Source organism: Microdochium trichocladiopsis, assembly GCF_020744255.1.
Source record: "Microdochium trichocladiopsis strain MPI-CAGE-CH-0230 chromosome Unknown B0I36scaffold_14, whole genome shotgun sequence".
NCBI lineage: Eukaryota > Fungi > Ascomycota > Sordariomycetes > Xylariales > Microdochiaceae > Microdochium > Microdochium trichocladiopsis.
In genome coordinates this window covers 872,217-889,571 of record NW_025763557.1, presented here as the reverse complement: position 1 = coordinate 889,571, position 17,355 = coordinate 872,217, and the positions used below count along the sequence as shown (strand labels likewise).

Below are 17,355 nucleotides of genomic sequence, written 5' to 3'. Positions count from 1 at the left end.
ACGCACTGGCAGCGATGCGCCTTCAATCCGGCGATATTATGATTACCTTCGCGAGCAAAGCAGCCAAGCCCGGGCGCGACGACCAGTGGGTGGAAGCGGCCTTCGGCCAAGGGGCAGTCCTGAAGCACCGCGAGGTCGCGGTGATCGCGAAGGGCATACCGACGGCGCTACTAGCGGCTGCACACGATGAACGCGCTCTAGCAGCGCACCTAGCGACGGAAAATAAGGCGGGCATCACGAGGTGCAAACGGGACCTCCCTAGGAACAACCAAGCGGCGAACGCATCGCTTATCATTTTCACGAACGGCGTAAGCGCAGCGCAGGAGCTGATCCAGCGCGGGTTAGTCCGGCAGGCTCGAATCTTCGACTGCGAGCCCTACGACCCTAGCCTCCGGTTCCTTCAATGCTACAACTGTTACGGCTCCGGCCACAGGGCCCGGGTGTGCAAGGCCAAGCCGAGGTGCGGGCACTGCTGCGGCGGCGCGCACGAGGGCGGCTAGAAGAACTGTACTAGGGCGGCACCGAGCGCCAGGAAGGCATGCGTTAACTGCCAAGGACCACACGCGGCATGGGACCGGCGCTGCAGGGCAGCGCAGACGGGGCGCGAGCGAGTCCGCGAAGCATTCGCCCACCGGGCCCGCCGTTTCGAGGTAGCCGAGAGCGTGTCGACCGTGTCGGTCCTCCGGAGCGATAATGACACTAGGGCACCACCCGCGAGCACCCGCGGGGAGCACGCCCCGGCGGCGACGCGCGACGAGTGGCAGGTCGTCCAGGGGAGAGAACCCTCAAGGCCCTGTGGCCGCCCACGGAAGCAAACAGCGTAGAGCGTCGGGGGAAGCCAGGATAGGGCTATAACGTCAATGTTCACTGCGCCCGCGAAGCGGAGGCGTGGCGACGGAGGATCGATCGTAGCGCTACCGGAGACGAACTCAACCCGATCAACATGAAGCTCTCAGTCCTGTACTGGGATACCGCAGCAAGCAGGCAGAACGCGGCGCTCGCGCTAGAAAACCGCGCCGAGTACGTGGACCAACAGGGACACAGGTGGGGTCTACTGCCCCAGCCGCTGCCGCTACACGGCGATTTACGAAGGCGGCAGAGCGTCGCTCTACGTACATAAGCGGCACGACCCAGCCTCGTGGACGCAGCGCGGGGCAACCGATTGGTGCGTCATTACCTTCGGGGCTGAGAACGCGGCTTATGGTAATACGCCGCCCTATCGTACGGAGCTGGCATTTGGCATACCCCCACGCCGAAGCACGGCAAGAAGGGGACAGGCCCAAGCAGCGAACTCGCATCGATACAGTCGGAGTGCCTCCGCGTCGTCTGCGGCGCACCACGGTCGACCCCTATCCGGTATCTTGAGGCCGAAGCCTGCGTCCCTCCCTTGGACCTACACCTGAACTATGTCGCCGAAAGCTTCCAGGAGAGGACCGAGAAGGAGGATAAGGAGAAGCTTGTGCGCATCGCGTGCGCTAGGGCGGCGGGCATTGTCAAACGCTCACTCTGGGCGCGGCGGAAACGAAACTCGACGGCGATTAACCCATTACCGAGACCTGACGCAGTGCTGACACAACGAGCGGATGCCCTCCGGGCGTGGACCGGAGGGTCCTCGCCCAAGCTCGCGCTCGTCGAGGGGTGGGAGGACCGCTGGAGCGCTGCGCGTGCGCAGGGCACAGAGCCCAGACCGATCGCGGAGGACTGCCGGAGCAGGCGCAGCGGCTACGCCGCTGCCGCCGGCGCGGTCGTCGGCATGGGAGGCGCCTAGCAGCTGAGCTGCTTTGAGGGCAGCGGCGGCAAAGGACTGGACGAAGCTATCAGCATATGGGTACCGTGGGCAAGCCGAGGTCGAAGCGCTGGATACGCTCGCGCGCAGCACTTACCGGGTCGGCATCGCTCTGGGCGAGCTCGGGGGCGTCGAGCATCTCGCGCACGGCGGTGGCGCCTCTGGGGAGGGAGGGGGGGGGGGGAGATTGCTGCTGCTGCTGCTGGCGCAGCCGCTCTCCCCCCGTCCAGGGCCGCAGAGGCATCGGCGGCGACGGTTTTGAGTCGTGCGCTTGCTTCGTCCTCTGCGCCCCCGGAGAGGGGGCGCTCGAGATGATTCGGGTCTGGAATATGGCGAAGTTAGCAAGTGAGATGGGAGTGAGATTGGAGGCGACGACGTACCCATCGTTGTTGCTGTTGCTGCTGTTGCTGTGGCTGAGAAGGACGTCAGCGCGAGGCCCTCGACGAGGAACACTTATAGGTTGACGATGGCTTGAAGGAGGAGAGAAGGAATCGCGACGACGACGACAATGCCGCCGTCAATATGTAAGGTGCTGCAGCACCTGCCACTAGTTGCCCCGGATACTGAGGCCGACTTACACAACGACCTCAGGCTAAGAAGCGTCGCCATAGACGCGCCCGCGCTGCTCCAACGAAGCGCGCATGCACCTAGGAACCGCACTTTCTCGCGAACCACGCTGGCTTGGTGGCCTGGAGGGTGGCCAACCTCGCCCAAAGAACGTCTGACTGGTGAGAGCCATTCGTAATACACGACGGAACCACGCAGCACAGTGTCACGATCCTGCCTCCGGGGTCAACCGTCTGGCAGGGCGCTGGGGTTGCTGTTCTGCAAGATAGGTAAAGCCTGTGCAATCACAACTAACACTCTGCTGTCGTTCTCTCTCTGGGTTGTCGTTCGTGTCTCTTGGAAGAGATACCAGTCTCGGCAATTGAGTGACTAGTTCAAGTGTGGGTGAAACTGATACTTAGATTGATCGCTGAAGTACAAAGGTAATGACTGTCTACAAGGAGATCCTTCGTGCCCTATATATCCTTTGTCCTTCATCGTGTCCTGTGTTGGGATCGCTGGATATGTTGCGATCCACATATCCTTCCTGGTCGTCCCGCTGACATAAGAATCGTGATTACATAAGAACCTCGGGGTGTGCCTGCCCCGCGTGCATGATCCGCCCTTGTCCTTGGCCTGATCCTGCGACCTGTTGGTTGGGTCGTCACACCTTATCGCCGCTTATCGACGGAATTTTAACTCCTTATAACTTCTTTATACTTATAGCTATAAGTATCTAGTTAACTCTATTAGTAAACGATAAGAATAAATAACTCTATCACGAGTTTCTAAGTAATTCTTTTAACTTTATTATACCTAGATCGCGAAAACAGAAAAGTGGGGCCTTAAATGCCTATAAGTCTTAAGCTAGGACCTTCTATCTTTATTCTAGAAAAATTATATTTAAGGAAGACGTAGATTATACTTATCGTTTAAGAACGATATTAGTACTATTATAATACCTTTTAAAATGGCGAAGTTATAAAGATTTAGATTCCCTTATATAAGTAGTGATAAGGAATGTTTCACTCACTTGTCTGATTCATCCACTTGTGGACTATGTTAATAATAATAATAATAATAATAATAATAATAATAATAATAATAATAATAATAATAATAATAATAATAATAATAATAATAATAATAATAATAATAATAATAATAATAATAATAATAATAATAATAATAATAATAATAATAATATAATAATAATAATAATAATAATAATAATAATAATAATAATAATAATAATAATAATAATAATAATAATAATAATAATAATAATAATAATAATAATAATAATAATAATAATAATAATAATAACGTAATCTACGGGTAAGCGGGTCACACGGGTGAACGGGTCACCTGTTAAGTACTGGCCCTAGGTCTGAACAGATACTAGGCGTATTAGATTTACTACGAACTTGGGAAATAAAAGGAGGTAGTTCGCACTCTCCGTGAGCGCGTTACGGTTTTGTTAACCCCCCCTGTCTCCCCTTTTTTGACCCACCTAGGCTCGGGCCAGAGCCCGAGCCCGTAACATACCCTCCTCCCCCCCCTCCTAGGATGGTCGGTATCGGGACCGCCGCCCCGGACTATCGTTCCTCCAAACTATAGCTCGAATTGCTTACCGGTATTAGGTAGCGTGTCGCGTAACCTCGCCTCTCGCGATATGGCTCACGCGTAGGAACCGCTTGGCTCCCGCGTAGGGGTCGCTTGACTGCCGCGTTACGTTGGTCGAGCGTGGCGTGAGGGTCCGGGTACGCTCGTATCTGACGCATGTCTAGACACGACGGCTGCCCGAGAGTATCCCTTTGCGGTCCGGGGTCGAGTCTTCCTTCCCCTCTTGCTGGGGTTCTGACTCTCCCGGTTCTCTCCATCTCTGTGATCCGGTGTAGACGGCACGCCTCCGACGACCGCCTAGGGGTGGCCTCCCGCGGATTGGCGTCGGGCTCCCGTTTTTTCCTCGGTGGAGCTCCGCCCTCCTCGCTCTCCTTCCTTCCCACAGTTCGGGCCCGTGTAGGCCGCGGGCGCCGCGATCCCTCTGCCCGCGCGCTTCATCTATAGGCGTAGGCCCCGCGTGCCTCGTGTGCTGGCGCCTGCGCGGAGAAAAGAAGGCCCGGCGTGCCTCGTGTGATGGCGCCGCCGCGGCGAAAAGTGGGGCGGCTGCCGGCCGGGCGACGTGCGCTGGCCGGCGCACCGGACCCACGTGGTGCGCTCGCCGGCAGGCCGCCCCTCCTCCTCGACACATATATAAAGCCCTCTCCCACCTCCCACCCCCCAAGTTTTCCCTCTTTCCTCCTCCTCAAGTCGCTCTCGCAGCTGCCCCGCGTTGGCAGTTTTCTTGTGTCTTTCTCTTCCCCGGTTTCCGCGCCGTTTCCGCCTCGCACCCCCGCCACCATGTCTGCCGCCGTCGACCTCGCTCCGGGCAGCACCGCCACCGGCTCCGGTGGTGAACCGCCTCCACTCCGTCGGGCACTCGTGGCGCCGCCAACACCCACCAACTTGCGCGCATTGCGCAGTTTCTCAACAACCGTTTCGACCACATCGACCGCCGCTTTGACCAGCAGGAAGAATTCAACAAGCAGGTCGCCAGCAACCTCAGCGACACCGCTCAGCTCACTGCCCACTTGATGCAGTCTCTCGGCATGGTTCCGCAGCGTGGTCTGCCTGCGCCCGCCCCCTTTGGTGGTCGTGCTCAGATTGAGTACGATCCTCCCTCCAGCAGCACCCCGTCGACTCCGTCTCGCACCCCCCGCGCCACCCAACAGCGCCCTCGCACCAACCGCTCCGGAGGACGTTCGGGTCGCCGTGAGCGTCAGGCGGAACTCCAGCCCACCCTCCCTCCTGTCGTTGCGGAGCCTCGACCCACCAACCCTTTTGTCGTTGAGCAGGCCGCCCCTGCCCAGGGCGATGTCGACTCGGATTTCGGTGGCGGTAACGACGAGTCCGAGGTGTCCGAGGCTAAGTAAGCAGTCGGAATGCTTGGAGTACCTTGACGTGTACTAGATGAAGATTGAGAATTCGCGAGTTAGGTATGGAATGGGGGAGGATTGGGAGTTGGCTGAATTGGGAGACGTTCATGTACCGTAGCCGCCGTAGCCGCCCCCCGCCCGTCGAGGGCCCGAATACCAACCGCGTCAGCAACACCTGTGCCCCCGTTCCGTTTCCGTAATGAGCTTGGTCCGTCGTTGTGTCGGATGTCCCCCCATTCTTTCTCAAATTCATCTAGGGCCTGCGTGTCCTCCACCGCCGAGATCGGTTCCCACGTCGGCTGGTCCCACCCCGTCCACTTGACGAGGGCCAGCCGGGGCCGGCCTCGGCCCCTTCCGGTTTTAGCAGCCAAGATGCTGTCCACTCCATACTCTTCCAGTCCGGGGCCTTCCGGATCCGAGCCTACCTCGACTGGTCCCGGGTTGGAGACCCCCGGTCGTGGCTCGGGAGGGGATCGTCGGCAGCTCGTTCGACAAGGTCAACGTGAAAGGTTTTATGGACATCCCCCGGGACATCAAGTTGTACTGTGAGCGGGGTCGGGACGCCGGTGACCTGGTAGCGACCTCTAACCCAGTCAAGCTTTTTACTGGGGCGCTGTGTCTTTAGGTTTCGCAGGCTAAGCCAGACCCAGTCCCCAACTTGGAAGCGTTCCGCAGGGCGGCGGACGCGGTCTGTGGCGTCCTGTAGTTGCTGCTGAGCGAAGGCGATTGCGGCTTGGGCTAATTCAGTCCCATCCCGGAGTCTCTGCATAAACGCTGTAGCTCGCCCGGCGGGGCTGTTCGGGCTCGTGGGGCATGCCTTAACCGATTGTATAGGTTCAATATCGAAGCCGTGGAGGAGCCTGAAAGGGCTCACCTTTGTTACGGATGAGTCCCGGTTATTGAGGGCTAGCTGGCAGGCCGGTAGGTGTAGGGGCCAGTCTAGCTGCGAGAAGGCTACGACTGTTCTTAAGGTCGCCTGTACTTCTTGGTTCGCCCGCTCCGTCCCGCCGTCTGTCTGGGGGTGGTAGGCTGTTGATAGCAGTTGCTCTACCCCCGCGAGTTGACATAGTGTCCGCCAGAAGAAACCGACCCAGTCAGACCCCCTATCACTTATTATTTGGGAGGGGAACCCGTGGAAACGCCACCAGACTTGTTTAAACCGTTCCGCGCAGGCGTCTGCCCTCATTGAGGTCATCGCTTCAAGCTGTACGTACTTAGATAAACGGTCGGTAATTACCATTAGGTATCTAGGGTCTTCATTAGACCTGGCTGGTAGGTCCGTCATGAAGTCGATAGATATCTGTTTCCAGAATTGGTCGGGTGGGGGAAGGGGTTGCAGGAGTCCCTGTCTTCTTTGCCGCGAAGCTCGGGCTGCTTGGCAGGTACAGTTTCGGACTATCCGGGCCGCGGTCTGGGACATTCCGTCCCAGTGGAAGCTTCTTCGCAGGATATTGAAGGTCGAGTTCCGTCCTGGATGTCCTGATAGTGGCGAGTCGTGGGCTTGCTGGGCGAGGCGTGTAGTTAAGGGTTCTACGGTAGGGACCCAGATCCTCCCCCTGAACAAGAGAGCCCCGTGTGCGCTCAGTGTACAATCCGCAATCTGGGCGATAGTCTCTGCCTCTTTGGAGAATTTCCTTTTCCCCTGCTGGACGTCGGTGAGGCGGACCCTATAGGCCCCGTCCTTCGTTACTGCCTCGTCCCAGAGTAGCTGGATATCGTTCTCAGTGAAGAGGTCCCGTCCTCGGGGAAGATGCGGGGCGCCTGTAGGAGGGGGCTCCCCTGTGCCCTCTTCCTCCCCCAAAAGAGCAACGGAGATTGGTTGGAGTAGCTGTCCTAGCCGCGGCTCGCTATCGGCTGCGTCCTGATCTCGCCGTGATAAGGCATCGGGACGGAGCCCTTGTGCCCCCGGTCTATAACGGAGGTTGTAGTGGAACAAGGATAGAACCTCTCCCCATCTCGCCTGCCTCTCGCTTAGAAGCCGTGGCGTAATGAAGTACTCGAGGTTCTTATGATCTGTGAGAATCGTAAACGGGGAGGCTACGCTTCGCAATTCAGGGGCCCACGCTTTGAGGCAGGAAATCACAGCGAGCATCTCCTTATCGTGTATCGGATAGTTCCTCTCCGCGGGCGTTAGGGCCGCTGAGTGGTAGGCTACCGGGTGCAGAATGCCGTCGACATACTGGGAGAGACATCCGCCTAGCGCTCGCCCTGAGCTGTCAGCTTCGACAACGGTTTCACGATCAGGGTCCCACTGCGTGAGGACCGGGTACGAGATGAATATACTCTTCATATCTTGGAAAGCCTTCTCCTGGTCGGGCCCCCAGCGGAATGGGACATCCTTGCGCGTGAGCTGGGTGAGAGGTGTGACCATGTCGGAGTAGTGGCTTACGAAGTCCCGGTAGAAGTTAGCAAACCCTAGGAAGCTCCGTACCGCGCGGACATTACGGGGAGTTTCCCATTCGGAGATGGCCCTAATCTTCTCGGGGTCGGGTCGGACTTCCTTTCCAGCCTTGACGATGAAGCCGAGGTACTTTACTTCCTGCACCGCGAATTCGCATTTCGCACGATCCAGGAATAGTCCGGCGTCTAATAACCGTCCTAGAACCTTGCGGACCTGGTCCATATGTTCTTCGCGGCCCCCAGAAGTGTAGATCAGTATATCGTCTAGGTAGGCTGTAACCGAGTCCATCAAGTCGTTACCGATAGCCCGATTAATATACCTCTGGAAGGTAGCCGGTGCTCCGGCTAGGCCGAATGGTGTAACGAGCCACTCAAATAATCCGAACCTTGTACGGAAGGCTGTTAGGTACTCTTGGCCAGCCGCGACGCGGACTCGATGGAATGCAGCCCGGACATCCAGCTTTGTTAGCCATTTCGCGCCGGAGAGGTTCCGTAGCGTTTCCTTGATAAGGGGAAGCGGGTATCGGTCCTGGACTGTAATCTTATTGAGGGCGCGGTAATCTACGCAAAACCGCCACCCCCCCCCCCCCCGGGTTTCTTTACAAGAAGGACTGGGGCCGCGGTCGCAGAGGAACTTGCCCGGATCCAGCCCTTATCCTGTAAGTCGGTAATCTGTCGTCGGAGCTCTAAGAGGTGATCCCTTGGCATATTGTAGAGCGGCCCCACCGGTAACTCGTGATCCTTTCCCTCCTTATCCTTCTTAAGGCGGATATGATGGTCCATAGGGCCACGATGAGGGGGTAGCTGAATTGCGGTATCCTTATCGAACAGCTGCGTAAAGCCTCTAAGTTCCGGGGGAAGCGGTTTCTCCTCGGGCTCGACCGGGTTCCTCGCCCGGATCGCCGTATTAATATCGTGGATACTAACCGCCATTACAGTCCTTCCCTCCTGGCCCCCTTTCCGTAGGAGGCGTCTCATTACCGAGCCCGAAACTCTAGTTAGGCGCGAGCGCCCACCCCTCTGTTCGGAGGTCCTTACTTCGAGGTCCCAAGCCGCACCGATATTCAATGTTCTCCTCTGGGCGTCCATCCGTACTCCCCAGCGTTTAATCCACGGGAGGCCTAAGATTAGGTCTCGGGAGAGCCCCGGGATAACGTAGAGGGCGGCTGGGCATGTCCATCCATCCACGTCGAGGTACGTGCGGACGAACGTTTTGATTGCCGGGGCGCGGGGAAGGTTCCGTGCTACCTTCAACTCCCGCGGCGAGTGGAGCCTGATTCCTTTCAGACCGAGGCCTCGTGCCGCCTCCTCGCTAATTGCTCCGTAACAGTCACAACCGCTGTCGATTTGCACGTCGAAGGTTTTCAGGGAATGGACTAATATCGGCACTAAGAATGGTAGTTCGTTCATTTGCGCTTCTATCTTCCGAAATTCCTCCGCCCCTTGGGGACCCTGTACTTCGACTGATTGCGGGTGTGACCCTGGTCGCCTTGGCCGGAGACTTAGGCCAAGGTCTCCTCGTTTTTTGTGTCTTCGCGGTCCGACTCCGGGTCGGAGTATCCCTCATCCACGGTCAGTGTCCGTACTGCCGTCGAGGGGCGTATCGCGGGGGCGAGGTTGCAGTCCTGAGCGAAGTGTCCTTTGGCTCCGCAACGTAGGCAAGCCCCTTGCTTCCTTCTTTCGTCGAGGATCTCCTTCGAGACCCAGTTAGCCCTCCGTTTGGGCTGCCCGTTTCCGCTCCGTGGTTGGGAGCGGCCCTGGCTTTTCTTACTGGTGCCGTGTTGAGTTAACGCGTTAACTCCTGTCATCCGAGTATCACCCTCGTTGTCTACGAAGCGAGTCCGCCTCGGGGTCGGCGCATGGCTTGGGTGATAGCGAAACCGTTCTTCCATTCGATACGTTTCGATATCCGTCGCGATCGATCGGTATTGGTTGACCGCCAATTCGTAGTTATCCCTGGAGACCCCGGCTCCTACGCTCTTTTCGCGGATCTCCGAGGAGAGGGCTCTTCGGAGACGGGATAGGCGTATTCCGGCCGACCATTCGTGCCCCCCCGCTAGGGCCATTTTTTGCTCGAAGCGCACGAAGAATGTTGCGAAGGACTCGTTCTTTCCTTGCCGAAGATTGTCGAGTTCCGCTTCAGCAACCTGCTGTCGGTGGGGGTTCCCGAAGACGGTCTCGAGATACGATAGGAATACGTCCGTGTTATAGCCTGTCCCCTCCCCTGCTGCTTCGTAGTAGGCCGCGACTTGCGCCTGGACCTTAGGGGAGAGATTCTGCCATAGGTACACCCATTGGTCCTCTGCGGACCCGATGAAGTGCTGGTCGGCTGTAAGCTTATGTCGGATAGTAATCTTCCAGGCCGCGAAGGTTTGCTTGTCGCCATTATAAGGCTCTCCTTTCGGGAGCGGTTTCCGTAGGGTGAGCGGCGGTGTCGGATTAGGGTATGGGCGAGTCGAGTTGGCGGGATATTCGCGTGCCGGGCTTATCGAGGGCGGGGAACGCCCTGCACCGTCCGTATTTGCGTCGCCGGGTGCGCTTGAAGGGAGCGGTGTCTGCGCTGCCCGCAGTTGTTCGATTTCGACGCGCATTCGGCTGAGTCGGTCTTCGAACGTATCGATGCCTGATTGGTGATTGGATGGGGAGCCGCTAGGGAGGGTTGCTTCGTACGTGGCGCGGAGGTCGCGCATCTCGATCTGCATAGCGTCGAGCCGTGCTCTTAGCTCATCGACCTCGGCCATATCCGAGGACGAGGAAGTTCGTAGTATGTTAAGTACTGGCCCTAGGTCTGAACAGATACTAGGCGTATTAGATTTACTACGAACTTGGGAAATAAAAGGAGGTAGTTCGCACTCTCCGTGAGCGCGTTACGGTTTTGTTAACCCCCCCTGTCTCCCCTTTTTTGACCCACCTAGGCTCGGGCCAGAGCCCGAGCCCGTAACATCACCTTCCAGTAACTCGTACGACAATATATAAGACAATTAACCACAACGCCTTAAATCAATTCAAACTATTCAGAATCCTCTTCTTCAGAGGCAGATACAACTTTCTGACACGTACGAGCATTATGACCGGGCTCGCCGCAGACGCCACTGTCACGATCCTGCCTCCGGGGTCAACCGTCTGGCAGGGCGCTGGGGTTGCTGTTCCGCAGATAGGTAAAGCCTGTGCAATAACAACTAACACTCTGCTGTCGTTCTCTCTCTGGGTTGTCGTTCGTGTCTCTTGGAAGAGATACCAGTCTCGGCAATTGAGTGACTAGTTCAAGTGTGGGTGAAACTGATACTTAGATTGATCGCTGAAGTACAAAGGTAATGACTGTGTATCTAGAAGATCCTCCGCATCTATATATCCTTTGTCCTTCATCGTGGTCATGACTCTGGCCCCGATGGTCGTGGCCAGGTCACGGATCTGATCCTGATGGTCATGCATATTTTGATGACCATCCTTCTTGGCGTGGTGTCGGTCATGCAGATATGCATGACCGGTACGTACCTTCCTTATCGTCCTTTATCGTGCTTACATAAGGAACCTGTGACGGCACCGCCACATGATCCGCCCTTGTCCTTGGCCTGATCTTGTGGCCTAGTTGTTTGGGCTCTTCTGCGCCCGTAACAACATCCCCTGTTGGTTGGCCGTCACAGCCACATCGTCGCGCGCGCGTTTCGGGCCTCCTCGTACGACCACTATTCTGACTCGTTTCCGCTATTAACTGCTGCGTCGCATCGATTTGAGCCTTCAAATCCTTTGCCTGATCAATCGTGAGGGACCCTCCTTTCTGTAGCTGCTTTCTTTTCGTACGACGACGGCGGCTGAGGCGGTCATTTGCATCTCGAAGTTCGGCGAGCTCTTGGCGCATAAGGTCCTGCTCGTGTACCATCATTATAACTCCTTTTCTCAGCTGCCGTAGGCTCTCAACAATGGACGACGGTGAGCTATTCTGGTGTCGTACGATGCGATTTTCAATATACTTCGTCTGCGATTCGGTCTCAATTAGGTTGTTCGGCGTCTTTGAAACCCATGGGGGTGGTAGTCCAGCAGAGGAACCTGGTGGTGTCGGCGTATGAAACTTCATATCTAGCTGCGAAATCACATAATTCGGGTCGTACGGTACTAGGCCTGTCGCTCTGAAGCCTGCCTGGATGTTTGATTTGGTCATTGCAGCGTCGTACGCCTTATAAAAGGCTGGGAGGAAGTCCTCCTTTGAAACGTGGGTTACGTGCGCCCGCATTAGACCTTCGATTTCTTTACCGTACGCCCGTTTCAGAGGTCCAAAACACCCAACATCGAGAGGCTGGAGCTTATGCGACGAATGAGCAGGCATACAGAGCGTGACAATATTCTGTTCCTTGCAGTAGAGCTCGAAATCGACGGAATGGTGGCTCTCGTGGCCGTCGAGGATAAGGAGGCGGTGGGTACCCTTCGTACGACTCTTCGTATGGAAATCGAAGTGTTTTACCCATTCTAGACCTCTCTCGTTCGTCGTCCAGCCGTTATCTGAAAGCACGATTACCCAGTCGGCCGGTAGAGGGCTATTCGCGGTCCAGGAGTCGAGGTGGACGTTCCCTGCGAATATGATGTATGGTGGGATCGAATAGCCGTACGATGCGATGCCCTGGATTGCTGTAACCCATTCCTGATTGCCTTGTTGTACGGCTCTTGGCCTCCCGCGTCGATCGGAGGTCGTAACGACAGTTTCGGCAGAGATCTTGCCCATCGCGAAGCCCGTTTCGTCGAAGTTGTAGATGTCGTCATCGTAGATCCCGTATTTCGCGATTATGTTTCGTACGAGTAGAAACCACGCGCGATACGCGTCCGGATCCTCGCAGAGGACTCTCTGGTAGTCGATTCTTCGATTAAAACGCGTAACGGAGCTCAGGTCGTCGTCGTACGAGGTTTGCAGCCCAGTTTGTTCCGACGCGTCGCGCGTCGCGTTCACGAAGGAGTTCATCCGCCATTTCTCGAACACCACTTAGCCGCGGTGGAAACGATCGCGAATCTAGGTCGATTATGTATCGTACGACGCTGTCCTCTTCGTACGAGGTTAAATTCTGGTTATGTGGTCGGGTATCGCGTTTGGCAGGTCGGCCGGCTCGTCGTCGCTGGAGGGTTGCACGGGATACATTGTATAGTAATGCAGCTTGTCGTACGCTTAATTCTGGGTCTGATTGAAGCGCATTAAGCGCCAGAATCAAATCACTTTCAATTGATTGCCGTCCCATAATTATTGGTGGAGAAAAAGGGGAAAGAAGATGGCCTGTACGGAAATGACGGAAAGTGGCTCACTCGCTTGTGTGGCTCACTTGCTTGTGGATTACGTTATGCGATAAGGAATTGCACGACTCGCAACAGAGTCTGCCGTCAAAGCCGACCTCCCCAAATTTCCTTTCTGCTCTCGGAACTGAGTTCTTGGCAGATAGACCTGAAGGAAGACTAACCCGCCTTGAGCTGTGGCTGGGGCATCCTGAGCTCGCATCGACGAAGCAAGACATGGAGCGGGAAACTACAAAGACGACTCGTGACGCCACCTGTATGGAAACTTGGGGTCCATGACTGCGCCACTTGTGCCCCTGTGCGGGCTTTGTAACGCCCGATAAGTGCACCAAGCCCCAAGGCTTGACCCACTCGGGCCCGAGTAACCCCCGATTCGTGTACCCGACTCTTGGCTGGGCAACTACCGGCAATAATATTCAAACTCCACGTAGATTACCTTTTAATAAGCCTGTATATAAAAGAAATGAAAGAATATCTTCTACACTGGAACTTACACCAGAATCTTCGGCTGATCTTTTATTATATTGCAGCTCACCTAACCCATTGGCTGTGTTGCTGACGGTTTACCCGCAACCTCCTTCCACCTCGCGCCAATGACTACAATGATCGTGCTCATTACTGGTTGCAGTGAAGGTGGCGCTGGCGCGGCCTTGGCGAAAGAATTTCATTCTCGCGGCCATCGGGTCTTCGCCACGGCTCGCAATGTCTTGGGATTAGCTTCGCTGGAGGCCCTGGGAATCGAAACCCTGCCGCTGGACGTCACCGATCAGATATCTCGAGACACGGCCGCGGCGACTATTTCAAAATTAACGGGAGGAATCCTCCATATCCTCATCAACAATGCGGCCGTGTACAGCCTCATGCCTCTCGCCGACACGAACCTGGAGGATGCGCGTCAAGTCTTTGAGGCCAACGTCTTCGGGGTGCTGGCCGTGACGCAGGCGTTCCTCCCTTTGCTCATCAACGCGGCTGGCACTGGGCTCGTGGCAAATGTGAGCAGCATATCTGCCGGGCTGTGCCCACCCTGGCAAGGCATCTACTCAGCCAGCAAAGCCGCCCTTACGGCGATGGGGCATACGATGCGGCTAGAATTCGCGCCACTAGGAGTGCGTGTCACCACAATCATATCTGGTGGAGTGGACACACCGCTCAAGCGACAGGCCGCATTCGTCCCGGCAGGAAGCTACTACAGCTCCTTAGCAAATTCTATTGAATTGAACGAGACGTCCAGCGATTACACCCCCATGAGCCCAACAGAATATGCCAAGCTGGTAGCAAACGACTTATTGAAGCCTCATCCTAGACCGTTGCTCTGGAGAGGCGCTTTCGCGTCTGTGGCCTGGGGGCTGAGCTGGCTCGGCTGGGTAGGTATGATGGACAACGGGCAAAGGACACGAAGCGGCCTATCGACTATCATACGGTGATTGTTCGTAGGACTCATACATTGGGGGATTGTGCGTTTCTGAAGGGAAATTCGCCAACTTGAAATGCGAGATAGAGCTGGTCTGTATTGACGGCGGACTCGCTTGTGTGCACCACTCGCTTGTGGACTACGTTAGGGCAAATATAGTAGATGAGGAGTCGTTTTTCAACGGGTGCTGTACCCGATTTTAACACAGCCTACTGCACGGAGTGCCATTCAGCAGCACCGTCATCCACGTGTCGGAATACGGTTGGCCCTAGGTCTAATCTTCGCCATTGATAAAGGCGCAGCAGACCTAGAGTCTCCCAGACAAATTCTGGCAGTGTTATCCCTTAGAGGAGTCATAAGAAGCCCAGCTGTGCGTACCTTTGGCTGATACAGGTATCTTCCTCAAGTCCTAAAGAGCGTCCCCTTTCGGCGGTTTTATGAGACACACTACTGGAGCTCCAATACCAAGCTCTCAAGATTCTCAATAACTATAAAATGACAGTATCCGATTCCCTAATCTACAGTCTAACATTAGGAAGTTATTAGCAGCCCTGTGGCTGCTATGGAAAGGTGATTCATGCTACGTCGCCACGCCCATCAGTACCTTCAAATCAACGGAACAATTAGATCCGGCTAGCGTCGGAGCGCTGGCATGGGGAATTTATTCTCCGGAAGCCGAGGCTTGCCAAGGCGTACAGCTCCTTGCACCATGATTAGTTCACGTGCTTAAAACTGATATGAGAGAATTTGAAGACAGACGGAAACTCTTACGCTGATAATGGGCGGCGGCTATTGTGAGAACTGCTAGGTCTACCTGAGATGCTTTGGACCCTGGCCTAACCAAGTTGGGTTGGCGCCCAATCACACACCCTAATAACCCCCAATAAGACATGAGGGTGTGGCTTTTCGTTGTGGCTTGAAGTGGCGCAAGAAATATGGTGAAGTTGGAGGCGAGAGCCGTGGTGAAGACGGCAACGCACGGATCGTATAGTGGCCCGAGCTCAGATTTTCTATGGGGAGCGAAGGCACGGAAGTAAGAGCCTTTCGTTCCTCAAGGCATTAGAAATGTAACAAGGCATTAGAAATGTAACGAGGGGTTGATCCTGTCTAGTCTTGACTTGATTTCTACAAAAAGTATTCTGGAAGTCGCAGGGTAGTACCATCGGACCAGGGGCCGGTTAATATTTCTTGGACTCGACGTAGACTAAGATGAAGTTTGAACATGACCAGAGACCAGAGCAGGTCGAACAATCGTCAAGCCATGTCTGCAATCTCATCTGCAATCTTCTATGAGCAGTGTAGCTCCCATTCTTGTGCAGGGCCAAGCCTCTGATCGTGACTACCTGCGCAGCTTCCGTGGCCAGTATGCATGTCGAGCGGCTGATGCCGATTTGTTCATAGACTGTCAGCTTTTGGGGATCCGCAGCCTTTCCTTTCTGGTCGAAACCCATTTCCTCAGTTTTCATAGCAGCATTTCTCTTTGGATCCAGCTGCTGATGGGAACAAGAGGAAGCCGCCAGCCGCAGCGCCAGAGATGGTGTAGAGGCCCGGGTAAGTGCCCAAGCCGGCCTGCACGAGGACGGTGCTGGCACAGGCTCCGGCGAGGGCCATGCCCAGTCCCTGCATCAGTCCGCCGATGATGTTGCCGGCATATTTGCCGCTGCTACCAAGAACTCCGGAAATCGGCGAAGGGCTGCGAGGGGAGGATTTGGGCAGACCTCTGCCGGAGAAGAGGCCAAAGATGAGTCTGTGGATGGTGAAGACCACCGGGGCCGTTCTATTTTCCTGTCGTTGGAGGCTTGATTTAGTTGCTGCCACCCGTTGCCCGGCCGATGGAGAGGCTGCGAACGAGCACCCCCAGAAACATGCCATATTGATGGTGCAAAATTGACGAAGGCGCAGGAATAACACCGCTGCAGATACTTTGGCTCTTGATGGACAGATGGATGCGTCCGTTGGCAGAATCCTTACCCGTTGAGTGGGTGAGGACCCCATGGTGGAAGGTCGGTCAGAATAGTGATCTTGCAGTCGCACCTGGTCGGATACGTTGAGTTCATGTGCCGATCAGCCCCCTGTCCCCCGGAAGAAGCCGAGACAGTGCTCCCTTCCGCTTACCCAGCCATGTTGCAGTGCGGAGTTGAAGTGGACACTCGGCGTATCCACAAACCCCGCATGGTTCAACCTTGGTGTCACGAACAGGCCACTGATGTTCCATAATTGCCAGCGTATGGGGTCGACCACCTGACTCGACATTGGAGGTCCTATTCTGACAAACAGGTTCTACAATTTCCAATCGCAATGTGGCGCTTCCCAAATGGTCTTAGTGTATCGCAGTCGTGGCTCAGTGGAGGCTCAGTCCGAACTCCTCTCAGCCCCTGTTTTCCAAGCTTTATGCAGGCTCTTATGCACAATCCACACTCCAGGCTCGAGGGCTAACGGTTTATCAAACGGTGACATCTTCCATCATAGATGCTTCGAGGTCGTGCAGAACAGCAAGGATGACCACCAAATTGCTGTTGATCGCACTGCGCGTGCGACGGTAGTCACTGTCCCGGTTGCGGATGTGCACACGGCCGACGGAGTGAGGGTTATGGTGCAGGTTGAGTCGGATATCTGACAGTGTTGATTACTGCTTGTTGTTTTCTGGTTGTCGTCCGAAAAGTTTTATCAATGCTTGGCTTATAGTAATCCTACACTACGGGGCCATTTCTTTTCCGCCGTCGGTGATGCACGTTTCGACGACCTGAGTTCCGACTCCTGGCCCCTATATGACATTGGACAACCAAGGTCCGATTGCGGGGAGCCAGCAGTGAGATCCGATGATTGCCATAATCGTACGAAGGCCCTGATCTCAGCTCTTCCGACGACAAATGAAGCTATTCATTTGTGTCACTCCCACGCATTCTATCTGGATTTGTTGCGCTCGAAAAATCTAGACATGTCAAATTCACCATTAAATA

The 17,355-nt window shown here is 55.4% G+C and overlaps 3 protein-coding genes across 3 annotated transcripts; 1 reads left to right on the top strand and 2 right to left on the bottom strand.

Moving 5' to 3' along the window:
* Nucleotides 1-10,701: 10,701 nt before the first annotated feature.
* Nucleotides 10,702-11,698, bottom strand: B0I36DRAFT_340066 (uncharacterized protein; the record flags this gene model as incomplete). Its single annotated transcript, XM_046155921.1, has 2 exons — nt 10,702-10,803; nt 11,359-11,698. Coding segments are annotated over 2 exons (324 nt in total), but the record flags the coding sequence as incomplete, so codon positions are not given.
* Nucleotides 11,699-13,455: 1,757 nt separating this feature from the next.
* On the top strand, nt 13,456-14,602 carry B0I36DRAFT_340044 (short-chain dehydrogenase/reductase). The gene has a single exon (XM_046155920.1). It carries the CDS (start codon nt 13,578-13,580, stop codon nt 14,406-14,408), a length of 831 nt encoding a protein of 276 aa, XP_046004934.1. The 5' UTR covers nt 13,456-13,577; the 3' UTR covers nt 14,409-14,602.
* A 971-nt stretch (nt 14,603-15,573) lies between these two features.
* Nucleotides 15,574-16,267, bottom strand: B0I36DRAFT_340043 (uncharacterized protein; the record flags this gene model as incomplete). Its single annotated transcript, XM_046155919.1, has 3 exons — nt 15,574-15,871; nt 15,900-16,142; nt 16,251-16,267. The coding sequence occupies 3 exons, from the start codon at nt 16,265-16,267 to the stop codon at nt 15,574-15,576; spliced, it is 558 nt and encodes a 185-aa protein (XP_046004933.1).
* Between the last annotated feature and the right edge of the window lie 1,088 nt (nt 16,268-17,355).